The sequence below is a fragment of the Chlorocebus sabaeus genome, chromosome 23 (genome assembly GCF_047675955.1).
Source record: "Chlorocebus sabaeus isolate Y175 chromosome 23, mChlSab1.0.hap1, whole genome shotgun sequence".
Classification (NCBI taxonomy): Eukaryota; Metazoa; Chordata; class Mammalia; order Primates; family Cercopithecidae; genus Chlorocebus; species Chlorocebus sabaeus.
This window is the reverse complement of record NC_132926.1, coordinates 11208265-11230298: the sequence shown is the minus strand read 5'-3', so window position 1 is coordinate 11230298 and position 22034 is coordinate 11208265. Positions and strand designations below refer to the sequence as shown.

The 22034-nt window shown below is 38.9% G+C and overlaps 1 protein-coding gene across 3 annotated transcripts in view; it reads left to right on the top strand.

Moving 5' to 3' along the window:
* RANBP17 (RAN binding protein 17) overlaps positions 1-22034 on the top strand; it is a 425055-nt gene that overhangs the window by 337733 nt on the left and 65288 nt on the right. For all 3 annotated transcript variants that reach the window (XM_073010527.1, XM_008015284.3, XM_008015285.3), the window contains one exon: positions 8554-8636. In XM_073010527.1, the coding sequence (XP_072866628.1) occupies positions 8554-8636 (83 nt within the window). The remainder of the gene's footprint in view (positions 1-8553; positions 8637-22034) is intronic.

Sequence of the window (22034 nt, the reverse complement as noted above, 5' to 3'; positions counted from 1 at the left end):
TAGAATTTTAACGCAGGAAAGAAGTTTAGAGGTCTCTGAGTTGAGATACTTTATTTGATGGATAAGGAAACTGGTCCTCACAGCAATTCATGGGAACATAGTTTGCCTCAGAAGCTCTGGGAATTATTCCTGCTTTCACTTCTAAGCTATGCTTCTTCCTTTATGCCAAGATGCATGTATTTGGATGATTTATACACTCACAATTTTCATTGAGAGAGCAACTGTAACACTTCTCTGAAATTGCCCAGTTGACCTTATAATTTGCATAGACTGGCAGAAATTCAAATATTCTGCATATAAATATTAACAAAGATGTAGCTAAAAGAGAAAATCTGGCAATAAGCTAATTGGGTTTAAAATATGTCATTGTGGATATGGCTTAGCACCAAATTGCTTGTCCCTTAGCCATCCTGTTTCATCAGTTGCCCTTTGTAAACTGTGTGTTTAGAAGGGAGGTGTCCAGCCAGGGAAAAGGTATGGGTTGCAGCTCTAATGTTACCTCTGGTGCTGAGTTTTTCACAGCAATAATTTAAAATTTTTACCCTAAAACAAGAAGTGAAAAAAGACGTTGGAAATAGAGAAATATTAGTATCTATCTTTTTTTTAAAACTGTTCATTTTTAAAAGCCACCCTCATAGGTGTCTTAAAGGAATGGTAGCTTTGTATTTTATATTAGAATTTTAGTGTGCTTTTTAATTATATTTCCATTTCTCAACCAGAAAATTGATATGATTTATTACTGATAGAACATTTAATACAAAAGGGAAAAAAATCATTGCATTGTATATTATAAAGTATTTTATGTCGGCCATAGGCAGATAATTTTTTTTTAAATTTACCTTAAGTTCTGGGATACATGTGCAGAATATGCAGGTTTATTACATAGGTGTACATGTGCCATGGTGGTTTGCTGCATCTGTCAGCCCATCACCTAGGTTTTAAGCCCCGCATGCATTAGGTATTTGTCGTAATGCTCTCCATCCCCTTGCCCCCCATCCCCCAACAGGCCCCCATGTGTGATGTTCTCCTCCCTATGTCCATGTGATCTCGTTGTTCAGCTCCCACTTATGAGTAAGAACATGTGGTGTTTGGTTTTCTGTTCTGTGTTAGTTTGCTGAGAATAATTATTTCCAGCTTCATCCGTGTCCCTGCAAAGGACATGAACTCATTCTTTTTTATGGCTGCATAGTATTCCATGGTGTCTATGTGCCATATTTTCTTAATCCAGTCTGTCATTGATGGACATTTGGGTTGGTTCCAAGTCTTTGCTATTGTGAATAGTGCCGCAATAAACATACGTGTGCATGTGTCTTCATAGCAGCATGATTTATAATCCTTTGGGTATATACCCAGTAATGGGACGGCTGGGTCTAATGGTATTTCTGATTCTAGATCCTTGAGGAATTGCCATACTGTCTTCCACAATGGTTGAACTAATTTACACTCCCGCCAACAATGTAAAAGCGTTCCTATTTCTCCACAGCCTCACCAGCATCTGTTGTTTCCTGCCTCTTTAATGATTACCGTTCTAACAGGCATGAGACGGTATCTCACTGTGGTTTTGATTTGCATTTCTCTAATGACCAGTGATGATGAGCTTTTTTTTTTTCATATTTTGTTGGCCACATAACTGTCTTCTTTTGAGAAGTATCTATTCATATTCTATGCTCACTTTTTGATGGAGTTGTTTTTTTCTTGTAAATTTGTTTAAGTTCCTTGTAGATTTTGGATATTAGACCATTGTCAGATGGGTAGCTTGCAAAAATTTTCTCCCATTCTGTAGGTTGCCTGTTCACTCTGATGATAGTTTCTTTTGCTGTGCAGAAGTTCTTCAGTTTGATTAGATCCTGTTTGTCAATGTTGGCTTTTGTTGCAATTGCTTTTGGTGTTTTTATCATGAAGTCTCTGCCCATGCCTATGTCCTAAAAGGTATTGCCTAGGTTTTCTTCTAGGATTTTTATGGTTTTGGTTTTTACATTTAAGTCTTTAATCCATCTTGAGTTAATTTTTGCTTAAGGTGTAAGGAAGGGGTCCAGTTTCAGTTTTCTGCATATGGCTAGCCAGTTTTCCCAGCACCATTTATTAAATAGGACATCTTTTCCCCATTGCTTGTTACTGTCAGGTTTGTCAAAGATCAGATGGTTGTAGATGTGTGGTGGTATTTCTGAGGCCTCTATTCTGTTCCATTGGTCTATGTATCTGTTTTTGTACCAGTATCATGCTATTTTGGTTACTGTAGCCTTGTAGTATAGTATGAAGTCAGGTGGCATGATGCCTCTAGCTTTGTTCTTTTTGCTTAGGATTGTCTTGGCTATATGGGCTCATTTTTGGTTCCATATGAAATTTAAAGTAGTTTTTTCTAGTTCCTCAAAGAAAGATACTGGTAGTTTGATGGGAATAGCATGTAATCTATAAATTACTTTGAGCAGGATGGCCATTTTCACGATGTTGATTCTTCCTATCCATGAGCATGGAATGTTTTTCCATTTGTTTGTGTCCTCTTTTATTTCCTTGAGCAGTGGTTTGTAGTTCTCCTTGAAGTGGTCCTTCACGTCCCTTATAAGTTGTATTCCTAAGTATTGTATTCTCTTTGTAGCAATTGCAAATGGGAGTTCACTCATTATTTGGCTCTCTGCTTGTCTATTGTTGGTGTATAGGAATGCTTGTGATTTTTGCACATTGATTTTGTATCCTGAGACTTTGCTGAAATTGCTTATCAGCTTTAGGAGTTTTGGGGCTGAGACAATAGGGTTTTCTAAATATACAATCATGTCATCTGCAAACAGAGACAATTTGACATCCTGTCTTCCTATCTGAATACCCTTTATTTCTTTCTCTTGCCTGATTGCCCTGGCCAGAACTTCCAATACTTCGTTGAATAGGAGGAGTAAGAGAGGATATCGTTGTCTTGTGCTGGTTTTCAAAGGTAATGTTTCCAGTTTTTGCCCATTCCGTATGATATTGGCTGTGGGTTTGTCATAAATAGCTCTTACTATTTTGAGATGTGTTCTATCAATACCTAGTTGATTGAGAGTTCTTAGCATGGAGGGATGTTGAATTTTGTCGAAGGCCTTTTCTGCATCTATTGAAATAATCATATGTGACTTTTGTCATTGGTTCTGTTTATGTGATGGATTATGTTTATTGATTTGCATATGTTGAACCAGCTTTGCATCCTAGGGATAAAGCCAACTTCATCGTGGTGGATAAGCTTTTTAATGTGCTGCTGGATTCAGTTTGTCAGTATTTTATTGAGGATTTTCGCATCAATGTTCATCAGGGATATTGACCTGAAATTTCCTTTTGTTGTGTTTCTGCCAGGTTTTGGTATCAGGATGATGCTGGCCTCATAAAATGAGTTAGGGAGGGGTCCGTCTTTTTCTGTTGTTTGGAACAGCTTCAGAAGGAATGGTACCAGCTCCTTTTTGTACCTATGGTAGAATTTGGCTGTTAATCTGTCTGGGCTTTTTTTGTTTGGTAGGCTATTAATTACTGCCTCAATTTCAGAACTTGTTGTTGGTCTTTTCAGGGATTTGACTTGCTCCTGGTTTAGTCTTGCGAAGGTGTATGTGTCCAGGAATTTATCCATTTCTTCTGAATTTTCTAGTTTATTGGTGTAGAGGTGTTTATAGTATTCTCTGATGGTAGTTTGTATTTCTGTGGGGTCGGTGGTGATATCCCCTTTATCATTTTTATTGTATCTATTTGATTCTTCTCTCCTTTCTTCTTTATTAATCTAGATAGTGGTCCATCTATTTTGTTAATTTTTAAAAAAAAAAAAAAAAAACAGCTCCTGGATTCATGATTTTTTCAAAGGATTTTTCGTGTCTCTATCTCCTTCAGTTCTGCTCTGATCTTAGTTATTTCTTGTCTTCAGCTAGCTTTTGAATTGGTTTGCTCTTGCTTCTCTAGTTCTTTTAATTGTGATGTTAGGGTGTCTATTTTAGATCTTTCCAGCTTTCTGTTGTGGGCATTTAGTGCTATAAATTTCCCCTTAACACTGCTTTAGCTGTGTCCCAGAGATTCTGGTACATTGTCTCTTTGTTCTCATTGGTTTTAAAGAACTTATTTTTTTCTGACTTAATTTTATTATTTACCCAGTAGTCATTCGGGAGCAAGTTATTCAGTTTCCCTGTAGTTGTGTGGTTCTGAGTGAGTCTCTTAATGCTGAGTTCTAATTTGATTGCATTGTGGTCTGAGAGACTGTTATGATTTCTGTTCATTTGCATTTGCTGAGGAGTGTTTTACTTCCAATTATGTAGTCGATTTTAGAATACGTGCAGTGTGGCACTGAGAAGAATATATACTCTGTCGATTTGGAGTGGAGAGTTCTGTAGATGTCTATCAGGTCTACTTGGTCCAGACCTGAGTTCAAGTCCTGAATATCCTTAATTTTCTATCTCATCGATCTGTCTAATGTTGACAGTGGGGTGTTAAAGTCTCCCAGTATTACTGTGTGGGAGTCTAAATCTCTTTATATGTCTCTAAGAACTTGTTTTGTGAATCTGGGTGTTCCTGTATTGGGTGCATGTATATTTATGTTAGCTCTTCTTGTTGCATTGATCCCTTTACCATTACGTAACGCCCTTTGTTTTTTGTTTGTTTGTTTTTTTAAGTCTGTTTCATCTCAGAGACTAGGATTGCCATGCCTGCTTTTTTTTTTTTTCTTTCTTTCTATTTGCTTGGTAAATATTCCTCCATCCCTTTATTTTGAGCCTATGTGTGTGTTTGCATGTGAGATGGGTCTCCTGAATACAGTACACCGATGGGTCTTAACTCTTTATCCAGTTTGCTAGTCTGTATCTTTTAATTGGGGCATTCAGCCTATTTACATTTAAGGTTAATATTATATGTGGATTTGATCCTGTCATCATGATGCTAGCTGGTTATTTTGCACATTAGTTGATGCAGTCTCTTCATAGTGTCATTGGTCTTTATATTTTGGTGTGTTTTTGCAGTGGCTGGTACCAGTTTTTCCTTTCCACATTGAATGCTTCCTTTAGGAGCTCTTGTAAGGCAGACCTGGTGGTGACAAAATCCCTCAGCATTTGCTTGTCTGTAAAGGATTTTATTTCTCCTTTGCTTATGAAGCTTAGTTTGGCTGGATATGAAATTCTAGGTTGAAAATTCTTTTATCGGCCCCCACTCTCTTCTGGCTTATAGGGTTTCTGCAGAGAGATTCGCTGTTAGTCTGATGGGCTTCTCTTTGTAGGTAACCTGACCTTTCTCTCTGGCTGCCCTTAACATTTTTTCCTTCATTTCAACCTTGGAGAATCTGACGATTATGTGTCTTGGGGTTGCTCTTCTCGAGGAGTGTGTTAGTGGTGTTCTCTGTATTTCCTGAATTTGAATGTTGGCCCATCTTGCTAGGCTGGAGAAATTCTCTTGAAGAATATCCTGAAATGTGTTTTCCAACTTGGTTCCATTCTCCCTGTCACTTTCAGGTACACCAATCAGTGGCAGGTTTGATCTTTTCACATAGTCCCATTTTTCTTGGAGGCTTTGTTCTTTCCATTCTTTTTTGTCTAATCTCGTCTTCACATTTTATTTCATTAAGTTTATCTTCAGTCTCTGATATTCTTTCTTCCACTTGATTGATTTGGCTGTTGATACTTGTGTATGCTTCACAAAGTTCTCATGCCATGTTTTTCAGCTCCATCAGGTCATTTATGTTCTTCTCTAAGTTGATTATTCCAGTTAAAAGCTCCTCTAACCTTTTATCAAGGTTCATAGCTTCCTTGTATTGGGTTAGAACATGCTCCTTTAGCTCAGAGGAGTTTGTTATTACCCACTTTCTGAAGCCTACTTTTGTCAATTCGTCTATTTCATTCTCTCCAGTTTTGTGCCCTTGCTGGAGAGGAACTGTGATCATTTGGAGGAGAAGAGGCATTCTGGTTTTTGGAATTTTCAGTGTTTTTTCTGCTGATTTTTCCTCATCTTTGTGTATGTATCTAACTTCGATCTTTGAGGCTGATGACCTTTAAATGGAGTTTTTGTATGGGAGTCCTTCATGTTCATGTTCATGTTGTTGCTTTGTGTTTGTTAGTTTTTCTTCTAACAGGTCCCTCTTCTGCAGGTGTGTTGCAGTTTGCTGGAGGTCCACTCCAGACCCTGTTCGCCTGGGTATCATTAGTGGAGGCTGCAGAACAGCAAAGGTTGCTGCCTGCTCCTTCCTCTGGAAGCTTTGTCCCAGAGGGACACCAGCCTGATGCCAGCCAGAGCTCTCCTGTGTGTTGACCCCTGTTGGGAGGTTTCTCCCATTCAGGAAGCATGGGGGTCAGGGACCAACTTGAGGAGGCAGTCTGTCCCTTAGCAGAGCTGGTGTGCTGTGCTGGGAGAATCCCTCTTGCCAGGATTGGCTGCTCTCTTCAGAGCCAGCAGGCAGGAATGATTAAATCTGCTGAAGTTGTGCCCACACTCGCCCCTTCCTTCAGGTGCTCTGTCCCAGGAAGATGGGGGTTTTGTCTGCAAGCCCCTGACTGGGACTATTACCTTTCCTTCAGAGATGCCCTGCCCAGTGAGGAGGAATCTAGAGAAGTAGCCTGGCCATAGCCGCTTTGCCACATCTAGCCCAGACCTTCCAGCCTCCTTAGCACTGTCAGGGGAGAACTGCCTACTAAAACCTCAGTAATGGCGGATGCCCCTCCTCCCACCAAGCTCGATTGTCCCAGGTCAACTTCAGATTGCTGTGCTGGCAGTGAGAATTTCAAGCCAGTGGTTCTTAGCTTGCTGGGCTCCATGGGCGTGGGACCTGCTGAGCAAGACCACTTGGTTCCCTGGCTTCAGCCCCCTTTCCAGGGGAGTGAATGGTTCTGTCCCACTAGGGTTCCAGGCGCCACCAGAGTATGAAACATTACTCCTGCAGCTAGCTCAGTGTCTGCCCAAACAGCTGCCCAGTTTTGTGCTTGAAACCTAGGGCCATGGTGGTGTAAGCACACAAGGGAATCTCCTGATCTGCATATTGCAAAAACCATGGGAAAAGCATAGTAACCCGGCCGGCTAGCACGTTTCCTCATAGCTTCCCTTGGCTGAGGGATGGAGGTCCCCAGCTCCTTGCGCTTCCCAGGTGAAATGATGCCCCATCCTGCTTCTGCTCATCCTCTGTGCCTAACCAGTCCCAATGAGCTGAATTGGGTACTTCACTTGGAAATGCAGAAATCACCCACCTTCTGCATTGGTCTCGCTGGGAGCTACAGACCAGAGCTCTTCCTATTCGGCCATCTTGGCCCCTCCCCAGATGATTCTTTTCTTTTTTTTTTTTTTTTGAGACGGAGTCTCAGCCTTTTGCCCAGGCTGGAGTGCAGTGGCCCAATCTTGACTCATTGCAACCTCCGCCTCCCAGGTTCAAGTGATTCTCCTGTCTCAGCCTCCTGAGTACCTGGGATACAAGCATGTGCCACCATACCTGCTATATGGCTAATTTTTATGTTTTTAGTAGAGACAGGGTTTTGCCATATTGGCCAGGCTGGTCTCAAACCCCCGACCTCAGGTGATTCACCTGTCTCGGCCTCCCAAAGTGCTGGGATTACAAGCATGAGCCACAGCACCTGGCCCAGATGATTCTTATCTAGCACAACTGTCCTAAGAATTACCTTCTGAAATTTTGTTATTTTGGAAAATGTTATCTTGCCTATATTTCTCTAGAATTTAATGCAAATTATATTTGTGCATTTCTTTAATCAGAACTTGCATGCCAACAATCATATGTTCATAATAATATTTCTACTAGGTAATCATTGCACTTAATACTAAAGCATTTTTAAAAAGCATAGAAAAGCAAAAAGTTGTTTTATTCTTGGTAAACAGGTCTTTAGCAATGTTTTGCTTTTTGGTAGTTTTTGTTTTGCTAATCCTTTTTTTAAAATGCCACTATTTCTTAAAAGCCAAAGCAATGTTTAAAAATCAAATATGTCAGGAGGTCGTGTTAGTTCTTTACCCTGTTCACACTTCTCCAACCCCAGCAGGAACCAGGGAAGTAGAATTGCTCTCAGTGAACTTATGAGATTTGTTTCTCTTTACTTAAGTTGTATGTAGTGGAAACTGTCATGTGTTTGAAATATGCTTGAAGTATCAGGTAATTCATTACACATACGTGCAGTATTTTAAAAGTACTGGATTTCCTATTCATCACTTTAGAATTTGTTTTAAAAATGTATATCAGGCACTGCAGGAAACCTCAAATGTAAATATCATTATCCAAGTATTTGTCTAAACTTAGACACCTGGGATGTTTTATTATTATCCATCATCCAGTTGGCATGAAAGAAGGGGCAAGAAATCTGTGATAAAGAATGTCAGGATATCGTTTTGACAGATAAAAAAAGAACTCTTTGATTTAGCAAATAAATGAAAATAATTCTTCCTAATTGTCCTACTATCTTTAGAGTGAAGAAATTAGCATACGTATGTTATCAACAGTTTATAAAATGGAGTGGAATTTAAGAGACAATTGTACTGCTGCTACTTCTTATAAATGAAAATGCTAGGCATTTGAAATCTGTGTTTGGTTTCTTTATCTTCACATATAGTCCATTTTTTTTCTGTATTTCTTAGATCCCAGCGTCTGAATTTCGATGTATCATCTCCTAATGGAATTCTTCTCTTCAGAGAAGCTAGTAAAATGGTTTGCACTTACAGTGAGTATCCTTTTCCATGTGTCTCTGCAATATCGTTTTATCTCTTTGGAGGGAAGAAAGATGTTAGTTATTTTGTTCTTTTGAACTTTCATATCTTTATGAATTTGTGAAGTGGGTAATACAAGTGCAAAAAGCCAGGTAGCTATCGTATTGGCATCAGGAGAAGTAAGCAGCATGCCTTTGACTAAATCATGCCTGACTAACTTGATGAATTTCTTTTGGATAAAATTGCAGTGTCAGTAGATGAGGGAATACACTAGATAGAATATTGAAAAGCTACAGCATATTCAAAATTGCTCAGAGTTACATCAGGGAGTTTACTATATTGAACCAAGGAATGCTTAAACCAGGATGTCACTGAATTGTGGGAAAATATCCTTGTAAAGAGGAGTAAATATTTTATTATGAGGAACTTTTGGGTTCTGCACCTCCAGAAGCAGAGTTCTACAGGAAAGATTGTCCTATTCAATTGTAGTCCTAAATTTAGTATTTGGGTAGCAGTTTGGCCCTTACAACTACCATGAACTCTAATATTTGCCAATTCTGACACTGTCATCAGTGAAATTCTCTACTCTCTGTGACCTTTATGTAGATAGAGAATGGAGATAGGATGGATAAAAATCCTCTGTAATCTAATTTGGCACACAGTGACTGAATGTCAACTAAGCTGGGCTCTGTGCAATGCACTTCTCCTTGATAAATGTTTCCCTGTGTCCTTTTTTTCCCCCGTCTGTTCTTTCCAAATCAACAGCAAAGTCTTAAGTAAATTTAGTCTTAAAAATTGCCTGATTCTTTTTTTTTTTTTTTTTTGAGATGGAGTCCCACTCTGACACCCAAACTGGACAGTGCAGTGGCACAATCTCAGCTCACTGCCACCTCCGCATCCCAGGCTCAGGTGATCCTCCCACCGCAGCCTCCCGAGTAGCTGGGGTTATAGGCACGCCACCGCACCTGGCTAATTTTTGTATTTTTAATAGAGGCAGGGTTTCACCATGTTGGCCAGGCTGGTCTCGAACTCCTGACCTCAAGTGATCCACCCACTTTGGCCTCCCAAAGTAATGGGATTGATTACAGACATGAGCCACTGCACCCAGCCATGATTCTCCTATTTCTTTTTGAATATCAAGAAACAAACTTTACAAAATTTTATAAAGTCTCTTTATTTTAATTCTGCATGTGTTTGTGCATGTATGTAAGAACAACCAATAGAAGCATTATCACTTTTTTTAAAGTAAAAGCCTATTTTTAAAAAGAAAAAAATGGGTGTTTTAAGTTGTTTTTACCTCATTTCAGAACACATTCTGGGGCTCTGATCTGTATACATTGTAGGCCTCCATTAAAAATACTTCATTTTAATTGCACATCTGATTTGTAGAATTTGAGATTTTTCATATGTAAAAACTAGAGAAAGCACCTATATAGGAGAGTAAACTTGTACTCTTATTTTCATCTGTACCAGTAACTACATTGCCACAACTTTTGTATCCTGTTTGAAAATAGACACATTAAAATCATATAAAGTGGGCCGGGTACAGTGGCTTATGCCTGTAATCCCAGCACTTTGGGAGGCCAGGGCAGGCAGATCACTTGAGGCCAGGAGTTCAAGACCAGCCTGATCAACATGGTGAAACCCCATCTCTACTAAAAATACAAAAAATTAGCCAGGCGTGGTGGCGGGCACCTGTAATCCCAGCTACTCGGGAGGCTGAGGCAGGAGAATTGTTCGAACCTGGGAGGCGGAGGTTGCAGTGAGCCAATATTGCACCATTGTGCTCCAGCCTGGGCAACAAGAGCGAAACTCTGTCTCAAAAAATAAAATAAAAATAAAATCATATAAAGTGGAAATACTTTGCCTCCTAGAGGTAAAAAATGGACGCATTTTAAAAAATCCTAGTACACTTTGCCATACTTTTAGTGTATATCTAATTCTATTCCATGTTTTGTCATATAAGATGTGTGTCTGGACCTTTTTTCAAAAACAGCATGGTATATTAGAAAAAGCACAGTTTTCGGATTTATAAGATCTGAGTACTAATCCTATTACCAATACTTTATCAACTCCATGACCTTCAGCTAAAATACTATATATACCTCTTTGTGACTAGTTTTCTCTTGTATAAAATTAGGACTACTAAATACCTACTGACTTACCTGCCTAGTTGGGATTAAAAAGGTTAATTGAGCTGTTCTGGTAAAAGGCCTGACACAGGAGGTAACATGGAATACTTAATCGCTGTTTATGCCTCTCCTTATTCCAAAGCCTCTCTCTTATACTCACCAAGCCAGCCTTCTTTGGACAGGGGTTCAACAACCCACATCATTGTTTTGCTCAGCAGTGCTTCCTGTTTGGATCACACTGCCCTGCTTCCTCTGCCTGTAACCAGTGATGAGTTTCTATTTCCTCACTTATTTAAAGGAAATAAACAGCACATATGTAAGAATCTCTTAGTAATCAATAGAACTTTAACTATACATATGTTAGATTCCTGTTACCAGTTACAATTGTATCATTCCTACCCCTTTCTCTGGATCTTTCTTTTCACTAAATGTATTTTTTCTTTGGGGGCTTATTTGTACTAGGGCTGTTGCACTAGGGCTGTTAAGAGAAGCCAGCTTCCTCTTCCAGTATCACTGACTTTCTAGGACAGAATGTATGTCCAGTAAGTGACACCAAAAGGAATCTGACAGAACAATGCCAAATCTATGGGCTTCAAAAGTTGTTCCGTTCTCTATTGGGTTGTCTGACATAGAAAAAGGCATTGCAGCAAAAGTTGAGAAAAATAACTATATGAGGATTATATTGGAGGAGGAGGAAGAGGAGACAGAAGAGAAAGGAAATGAAAGGATAGGAGAAGTGAAGTGGAGTCGGGGAAGAGGCAAAACCTTCAGAGCATTCTTGCAAAGAAAAGCCAGTAAGGAGTTTTCTTACCCAGAAGAAAGATGAGATTAGAGTAAGGCTCTGCTCCTCAATTTAGACTAATAGTACTGGTAGCCTTCCTTTTGTTATCAGCTTTTATAGTCTTATATTAGACCATTTATCATACATTAACCTGTTGAATCCTCAAGGTAGGTATTATATGCTACTCACTAGTTATATGACCTTGGTTAAGTTGCAAGCCTCTCTTGCTTCAGCTTCTCGTTAGAGAAAATACTACATACCTCAAAGACATGGTTGTGATAATTCAGTTAGGTAATGTATGGAAAGCCCTTAGAGTAGTTACTGACTGTGATTACTGTTATGAAGAAATTGAAGCTCACAGAGGTTAAAAATTTTGCCAGATATTACATAGCTAGCAAGTAGCTGAATTGGAATTTCATTCAGTCATACTGACAGTAGTCTTTTCATATTCTTGACTGCCTCTTGGGATTTGCCAAAGTAAGATTTTACCATGGATATTTATGATGAAGCACTGTTCTTTAAAGTACAGTGATTTCTATCTCAAAACTTAAAGGAAATCAAAGGTTCAATGGAAAAGTATCCTTCAACTGGGTCACCAGTGACTCTGACAGTGACTTTGATACATGCACTTTACATAGAATAATAGAAAAAATGTCCTTAACCTCTACTAATTCTCTTGCTGGTCCACATAAGCCATCTGATTTGTCTGTCTTTACCTTCTGTAATGTTTTATTACCCATGCTTTTACCTCTGAAAATTCTAATATACACATTGGAGGAAGATCATGTAGTTGCCATTGAGGAGTCTACAAGATGAGGGAAAGAGTGACTGGGAGGGCACAGAAGAGCCAGGATTGTTTATTTCTTTGGTAAGCTGAGGTGAAGGAAAGGGAAGCCATTAGAGGAAAAAGGCCAGAACATTCTGTGATCTCTTCTGTTTCCATCCTCACTGGGTTTCTTCTCTCATGCAGTTTTTGGTTAGTCAGTGATCGGGGCGGTGCAGAGAGGGAAGGAATCATTTCCAAATGCAACTGACTTGTTATGTATTTTGTGAAATACCTCCACCTCACTGCTCTGTGAGACCGGCAGAAAAACAATACTTTTGATATGCTGTTTTATTTATCTACAGTCTGTCATGATATACTTTGATGTAAGTTTTTAATTTTGCTTCAGCTCTCAGCTCCTCTTGCCGTTACAGCTCAGGGTCAGCAATGAGGTTAGCCACAGTAGCACAAAACAATTTCCTGTTTGTACAGCCCAGGTAACATTTGGGTGAGGATTAAATTTTACCACATTTTCTACTAGCCCAAGCCTATTATTTCTAATGAGTTTTAAATTGCTTCAAGAACATGTATTTCAAAACTTAGTGCTATGATCCGTTCAGCCTGAGCAACTTAATAAAAGAAATTTCTTTCTTAAATTTTTGGTTAAAATGTTGCATGCAGTGTAATAAATGTTATTACTTTGGAAACCTACTTCTCAGTTTTAAGAACTGGATGATTTTTATGTTCAATTTCCATTTGTCTAATCTTTCCTTCTCTTTGCCTCTGGGTCCTGGTATCTTTAGTGACATCTGTTGGTTGAAGAGTGCACGGAAGGGAGAAATAATGATTGTTTTCATAAGATTGGCCAAAATAGAACTGCTTCATTTCTTCCTTAGGTACCTGATTTAAGAATGCAATGTATAAAGATTCTAAACTTTTAAAATGGATGGTACAAGCTATGAGTATTCACTGTACATAAGAATTTACATCAGGGTTCTTTTAAGCAGTATATGCTCTGGGTGTATGTAAGGTATAACTTAATGTGCATAAATTGAATTTGTAAAGTGGTATACAAGCCACTGTTTCTCGTCATCACCTAGATAACAGGCCATTTGTTTTCACTGTTGGTTTTGCAGAGCTTTAGGGGCCTGTGAAAGTGCCACAGCAGCCCTCCAGAAAAAGGGGGAAAGAAAACTACTTTGCCACTTTGACCAGAACCACCCATCTTTGTAGTTACACTAGACTTGTCCGTAAAAGCTATCACCTGTTAGGGCTTTTTAAAAAAAAAAAAAAAAAAAAAAAAAAAAAGCTGAAAATCACTTGCATGTACTATCAGAAGTGTTGTAAGAATGAAAGATTAGGATGGTATACAGGCATACTGCTTTTTGTTGTACTTTGCAGATACTGCATTTTTTATAATTTGAAGGTTTACAGCAACCCTGCATGGAGCAAGTATATCAGTGCCAGCATATGCTTACTTTGTGTCTCTGAGTCACATTAATAAATGTGTGTGTACTGACTGCTCTGCTCTGGCCATTCCCCATCTCTTCACCTCTCCTCCGGTCTCCCTATTCTCTGACACAGCAATATTGAAATTAGGCCAATGAATAATGCTACAATGGCCTCTAAGTATTCAAGTGAAAGGAAGAGTTGTACATGTCTCACTTTAAATCAAAAGCTAGAAATGATTAAGCTTAGGGAAGAAGGCATGTCAAATGCTGAGACAGGTCAAAAGCTAGGCCTCTCACACCAAACAGCCAAGTGGTGAATGCAAAGGAAAAGCTCTTGAAAGAAATTAAAAATTCTACACTAGCAAACACACACATGATTTAAAAAAAAAAGAAAGAAAGAAAAAAAGTGGAACAACCTTATTGCTGATATGGAGAAGGTTTTAGTAGTCTGAGATCAAACCAGTCATCATATTCCCTAAGGCAAAGCCTAATCCAGAGTAAGGTTCTAACTCTGTCACATCTACTAAGGCTGAGAGAGGTGAGGAGGGTACAGAAGAAAAGTTGGAAGCTAGCAGAGGTTGGTTCATGAGGTTTACAGAAAGAGGCCATCTCCATAACATCAAAGTGCAAAGTGAAGCAACAAGTGCTGATGGAGAAGCTGCAGCAAGTTATCACGATGATCTAGCTAAGATTCATTTTGATGAAGGTGGCTACACTAAACAACATTTTTCATGGAGACAAAATGCTATTGGAAGAAGATGCCATCTAGGACTTTCACAGCTAGAGAAGTCTTCAGAGGACAAGCTGACTGTCTTGTTAGGGCTTAATGCTGACGATGACTTGAAACGGAAGCCAATACTCATTTACCATTTTGAAAACCCTAGGGCCCTTAAGAATAATGCTAAATCTACTCTGCCTGTGCTCTAGAAATACAGCAACAAAGACTGGATGACGGCACATCTGTTTACAGCATGCTTTACTATTTTAAGCCCACTGTTGAAGCCTACTGCTCAGAAAAAGATTCCTTTCAAAAGGTTACTGCTCACTGACAGTGCACCTGGTCACCCAGGAGCTCTGATGGAGATGTACAAGGAGATTAATGTTGTTTTCATGTCTGCTAACACAACATCCATTCTGCAGCCCACGGGTCAAGGAGTAATTTTGACTTTCAAGTCGTATTATTCAGAAATACATTCCACAAGCCTGTAGCTGCCATAGATAGTGATTCCTCTGATGGATCTGGACAAAGTAAATTGAAAACCTTCCAGAAAGGATTCAGTATTCTAGATGCCATCAAGAACATTTGTGATTCACAGGAGGAGGTGAAAATCAACATTTAGCAGGAGTTTGGAAGAAGTTGATTCCAACCCTCATGGGTGACTTTGAAGAGTTCCAAGACTTCAGGGGGGAAATTAACTGCAGATGTGGTTGAAACAGCAAGAGACCTATAATTAGAAGTGGAGACTGAAGATGTGACTGAACTGCCACAGTCTCGTGATCAAACTTGAATGGATGAGGAGTCGCTTCTTCTGGATGACCAACGATGGAATCTACTTGTGGTAAAAAGCTTTAAAATATTACATAACCTTAGTTGATAAAGTGGCAGCACAGTTTGAGAGGATTGACTCCAATTTTTAAAGAAGTTCTCCTGTGGGTCAAATGCTATCAAACAGCATTGTATGCTACAGAGAAATCTTTTGTGAAAGGAAGTCAATTGATGCAGCAGATTTCATTGTTGTCTTATTTTAAGAAATTGCCACAGCCACCTCAACCTTTGGCAACTACCCTGATCGGTCAGCAGCTATCAACATCAAGACCAGACCTTCCACCAGGAAAAAGATTACAACTCCCTAAAGGCTCAGATGATTGCTAGCAATTTTTAGCAATAAAATATTTTTAATTATAGTGTATACATTATTATTTTAGACATAAGGTTGTTGCACAGTTAATAGACTATGGTACAGTGTAAACTTTTATATGCACTGAGAAACAAGAAAAAAGTTATATGACTAACTTTATTGGGATATTTGCTTTATTGTAGAGGTCTGGAACTGAACTCACAATATTTCTAAGGTGTTATGTATAAATGATACTTATGTATAAATGATTACAAGAAGATAGCTAAAGAATTCATTGGTCTTGAAATAACTAGAGAGCTAATAAAATGTCACCAAAAAATAACAGTTCTCAAGAGAATAGATTTTCCAGGAACTATGGATACGGTCTTAGATCTTATCAGTTGATTAGGGCATATGATTACAAAGTGGCAAAGAGTAAGGTTCACAAAAGTCTTGTGGAGGCAGTGGAATGATCAACACCTTGAGGATCCCAAAACCAGGATCAAAGCAAGGCCTTGAGCTGAACACGTGCTTAGATTTCAGTGGATTCCTTCATCCATGCACCTAACATTTGTTGAGCATTTACTTGTTTTGTTTTGTTTTGTTTTGTTTTGTTTTGTTTTGTTTTGTTTGAAACAGTCTTGCTCTGTCACCCAGGCTTGGCGTGCAGTGGCATGGTCTTAGCTCACTGCAACCTCTGCCTCCTGGGTTCAAGCGATTCTTCTTCCTCAGCCTCCCAAGTAGCGGGAATTACAGGTGCCCACCACCATGCCCTGCTAATTTTTGTATTTTTGGTAGAGACGGTGTTTCACCATGTTGGCCAGGCTGGTCTCAAACTCCTGACCTCAAGTGATCTGCCCACCTCGGCCCCGCAAAGTGCTGGGATTACAGGCGTGAGCCGCTGTGCCTGGCTGAGCATTTACTGTTAATATGTTTCTGATCCTGTGAGACATAGGAAGATAAATAAGATGCAAAAGGAAAAGAAAAAAAGAATCCACCAGGGCATGGTGGCTCCCACCTGTAATCCCAGCACTTTGGGAGGCCAAGGAGGGTGGGTCACCTGAGGTTGGGAGTTCAAGACCAGCCTGTCCAACATGGAGAAACCCCATCTCTACTAAAAATACAAAATTAGCCGGGTGTGGTGGCGTGTGCCTGTAATTCCAGCTACTCAGGAGGCTGAGGCAGGAGAATTGCTTGAACCCAGAAGGCGGAGGTTGCAGTGAGCTGAGATCGTGCCATTGCACTTCAGCCTAGGCAACAAGAGCAAAACTCCATCTCAAAAAAAAAAAAAAGAATCTTACTGTTTCTTCCCTTAAGGAACTTAAGTCCAGCAGGGGAGTCAGACAAATGAAGAAAGAATTGTGATGTGTTGTGCTCTGGGTTATCCTTGAGAAGTACTTAGAGTGCCATAGGAGCCCGGAAGAGATTTCTAGCTGAAACTGGGGGTTTAGAGAAGGCAATATTTCTTGAAGGAAAAAGAATAAGGCTCAGAAGTTATAGAAGGGCATTTAAAGGAGAGAATAGATTTTACAAAGCACGTAAATATAGAACAGCCTGGTTGGTTAGGAAACTCAAGGAATTTCAAAATTGCTGAAGACTAAAGCTAATGTTAAGGAGCTTTAGGCAGTGAGAGACAACCAGTTATGAAGTAACTTTTGGGTCAAAGTAAAGCATTACAACTTTAGGCTGAGCACGGTGGCTCACGCCTGTAATCCTGGCACTTTGGAAGGCCGAGGCACATGGATCACCTGAGGTCAGGAGTTCAACACCAGCCTGGCCTACATGGCGAAACCCTGTCTCTACTAAAAATACGAAAAATTAGCCAGGTGTGGTGGCAGGCACCTGTAATCCCAGCTACCTGGGAGGCTAAGGCAAGAGAATTGCTTGAACCTGGGAGACAGAGGTTGCAGTGAGCTGAGATCACACCTTTGCACTCCAGCCTGAGCGACAGCGCAAGACTCTGTTTAAAAAAAAAAAAAGAATTACAACTTTATCCTTGAAGATACACATTCTTTAAGGAAAATACTGCATAGTATGACCATATTTACATTTTTGAGAAACCACTTTGATGGCGTTGTGGTAGGTGAATTATTTGATGTACAGCTAGAAGAGAAAGGAATAGAATTAGGCTTTTTTTGGTTTGGTTTTGTTTTTTGTTGAGACAAGATCTCACTCTGTCACCCAGGCTGGAGTGCAGTGTCATGATCATAATTCGCTGAACCCTCGAAGTCCTGGGCTCAGGTTATCCTCCCACCTCAACTTCCTGAGTAGCTGGGACTACAGGCATGTACCACCATGCCTGGCTATTTTTTTTTTTTTTTTAATTTCAAGTAGAGGACTATGCCCTCACTGGGCAACATAGCGAGGACTATGTTGCCCAGGCTTTTCTCAAACACCTTACCTCAAGCAATCCTCCCCCCTCAGCCTCCCAAAGTCCTTGGATCACAGGCTTCAGCCACCACGCCTGGCCAGAATTGTTATTTAAATTAGCATACAATGTTAGTAGACATAAAATTATGTCTACTCTTCCTTTCCTGTCTCAACATGATTGCCTCCTATATGATAATATGATTTTACAAAATTTATATTATCACACAAAGAAAAGTATACCAGTTCTTGGGAATTTATAGAATATTATGTACTACTCTAAGACTATATGTAGGATCCTTGCCATCTTGCCATCTTCAATATAGTTTTCTTTTTGTTACTATTCAGTCTGGGACAAGACTTTCCCCAATACCTAAGTCTATTGTTTGCACATGAGATCACTCAAGAAGTGGTTGCATCTGACTGAGAGACTAGAAGTAGGTTTTGCTGGTAGCCACCAGTTAACAATTGTGCATCTAGTTGAAACTCCTTTCAACAAATAAGAAAAAATATATAATGATTTCAAAATAAACTGTAAGCTTTAAATACTGGGAATTTTTTATTTTTTTCTTTTTCAGTTACTTGGTATGGCTCTATGGAAAAGCAAGAATTATAAAAATGTCCATAACCTTTATAAACTCATTTCTATTTTTCTTCTAAGGAAATAATCTCATGATAGAGGACAGCTAACTACAGCTAAAGATCCTTGATGTTACATTATCCATAATAGTAAAAACTGGGAAAACAAACAAAATGCTACAAATAGCAAAATGCTCGAATAACACAGAAGGATATGTCAGTTCAGTGGAATACATTGCAACCATTAAAAATTATCTTTTCAGGTTACCCAGCTTATGGAAAATATAAATAATACCATATCAAGGTAGAATTCAAATTTTACCTATGCTGTAGGTCATGTTAGACTTCTATATACATGGCAGCAATTGAAAGAAAACAGAAACTTCAAAATAATTTGAAATATTGAGGTTGCAAGTTAATGTTTTTAAGATTTTTATATCTACTAATATGCTTATAAAATAACCTATACAAAATCTTTTATTCAAAAAAGGTAGTGAATCATACGTAAATCTGTAATTACATTATTGGACAACATTGCTCCGAGAGTTCGGAAACAAAATTACATCAGTGCTGAAATTCCATCTTCTATGTCAGCAACTTGTGCTGCAAAGTTAAGAAAGGTATGGAACCACCATAAGCATACAGCCTGGGGTCAGTCCACTTGCACTACCATGTCTTTTTCTATCATGTTTTTCTGCTGTACCTATCACTTTCTTTCCCATCTTTTTTCATCCAAAATAATTTTTTTTCTTTTTTTGCTTTTCTCTAACTATAAAATAATACACTCATGGGGGGGAAAGATCCAGCAATGTTATTTCAAAATAAACTCTGTAAGCTTTAAATTTTTCATTTTTCACTTGGTACAGGAAAACAAAACCCCCCATTCATCACCCAAAGTTAACCATTATTAACAGTTTAGTGTATGTACCCTTCTATGCTTTTTATGTGTACATACACACATATTTTCCCAAACATGATATCATGTTTGCTCTTCTGTAATTTGTTGTTTTTTATTTATATTATGGTCATTGTTCTATGTTAACATATATAAATCTACCTCTTTTTAAATAGCTGCAAAATATTCCATTTTATGGTCATACTATAATTTATTAATCGCCTTTAGCTGAACATCTGCTTTTTCATTATCATTCATAGTGCTTCAGTCAATAACTTTGTACATTCAGCTTTGTGAGTTTCAGTCATTCATTCAACAGATGTGTAATAAGAACAGCAGGTGCTGTTACAGGCTCTTTGGATACCTCAGTGGGCAAACCAAAAAAGAAATTAACTGGTAATTAGAAGGTAGGCTGGGCACAGCTGCTCATGCCTTGTAGTTCTAGCACTTTGGGAGGCTGATGCAGGAGGACTGCTTGAGCCCAGGAGTTTGAGACTAGCCTGGACATCACAGTGAGACCCCGTCTCCATAAAAAAATCAGAAAAGAAAAAGAAGGTAATAAGTGCTATAAAGAAAGAAAAAAAGAAAAGAAAAGAAAGAAAATAGATTAGGATAAGGGGGCATCTAATCCCAGAGAGTGAAACAACAGAAACACTAATTCATTGCTGGTAGAACGCAGAATGGTGCAGCCACTTTAGAAGACAGTTTGGCAGCTTCTTATGAAACTAAACATAGTCATTGTAAGATCCAGTAATCATGCCCCTTGGTATTTACCCAAAGGCATCAAAAACTTATGGTCACACAAAAACATGTACACTGATATTTATAGCAGCTTTATTCTCAATTGCTAAAACTGATTTTCTTCAGTAGGTGAGTGGATAAATAAACAACAGTACAACCAGACAATGGAATGTTATTCGGTGCTAAAAAATAATAATAAAACTATAAAATTACAAAAAAATATGTAAGAATCACTCTTACTGAGTGAAAGAAGCCAATCTGAAAAGCCTTACATACTATATAATCCCAACTACGTGACATTCTGGAAAAGGGAAAACTATGAAGACAGTAAAAGCTCAGTGGCTGCCAGTGCTTAGGGGACAGTGAAGGATGAATAGGCAGAGCAGAGGATTTGGGGGGCATTGAAACTCTGTGTGATACTATAATGGTGGATGCATGTTCATTATACATTTGTCCAAACCCAGAGAATGTACACCACCAACAGTGAATGCTGATGTAAACTATGACATTGGCTGATAATGATATGTCAGTATAGGTCCAGATTGTAACAAATGCACCACTCTAGTGGGGGATGTTATAGTAGGGAAGCTGTGCATGTGTGGGGACAGGAGATGTATGGTAATCACTGTACCTCTCTCTCAGCTTTGCTGTGATCCTTAAACTCCTTATTGTTAAAAAAGAAAAAAAAATACTAACACATATCTTAAGTGCCAGGGATTTAGGGACATGTTGCATTATTAGAGTGGTCAAGGTAGGCCTCATTGAAAATATGACATTTGAACAAAGACTTCCAGTAAATAAAGGAGTTAGTCACGTGAATTTCTTGAAGACCATTCTAGGCTGAGGAAACAGCAAGTGGTAGAGTCTTAAGGCAGGAGTGTATCTGGCATGTCTGAAGGGCAGCAAGGAGGTCAGTAGCTGAAGCAGAGTAAACAAAAGGGAGAGTAATAAGAACAGTATCATATAAGGCCTGTAGCCCACTAACATCGCTTTGACTTTAACTCTAAATAAAACAGAGGACCTCAGGAACATTCTGAGCACAGGAATGACATGGCCTGACCTAAGTTTTTAAAAAATTACTCAGGCTGCTATATTAAGGGTAGACTATAGAGGATTAAAGGTGTAAGCAGGGAAGTCAGATAAGACAATATTGCAGTAATTCAGGCAAAGTTTGATACTGGCTTTGAACAAAGTAATAGCAGTGGGAGTGGTCAGATTCTGGATATACTATGAATGTAAGACAAATCAAATTTCTTGATTCATTGGATGAATGGTAGGATAGAAAAAAATATAGTCAAGAGATTTGAATACAAGCAACTAGAAAGAAGTAGTTGCCATCTTCTATGGAGATGGAGAAGGCTAAGATGGGTGTGGGGGACTAAAGTTCCATTTTGGTTATGTTGAATTTGAGATGTCGATTAATATCCAAGTGGAGATGTTGAGTGCCAATACGGATTTTTGATTCTGGAGTTTGGAAAATAGGTCTAGGGAGTCCTTTGACTCATTCAATGATATTTACAGCTACAGAACTAGGTAAGAACTAGGAATGAGTGTGCTTGCTTCATCAACACACCTACTAGGACTAGAGGTGAGTGTAAATATAGAGGAAGACTTAGGTTTGAGTTCTGGTGCACTCCAGTGTTGGAAGGTAAAAAAGAAGAAGGAACTGGCAAAGAAGATTGAGCGAACACTGAAGAAAATTGAGAGAATGTGTCTTGGAAGACGAGGTGGTCACCTATGACCTATCAAAAGTTGCCAGTCAATCAAGTAAGATGAAGACTAAGAGTCAACCATTACATTTAGCAACCAGAAGTCACTAGTAACCTTGAAAAGAGCACTTTGAGTGGAGCGGGCATAAAAGAGAA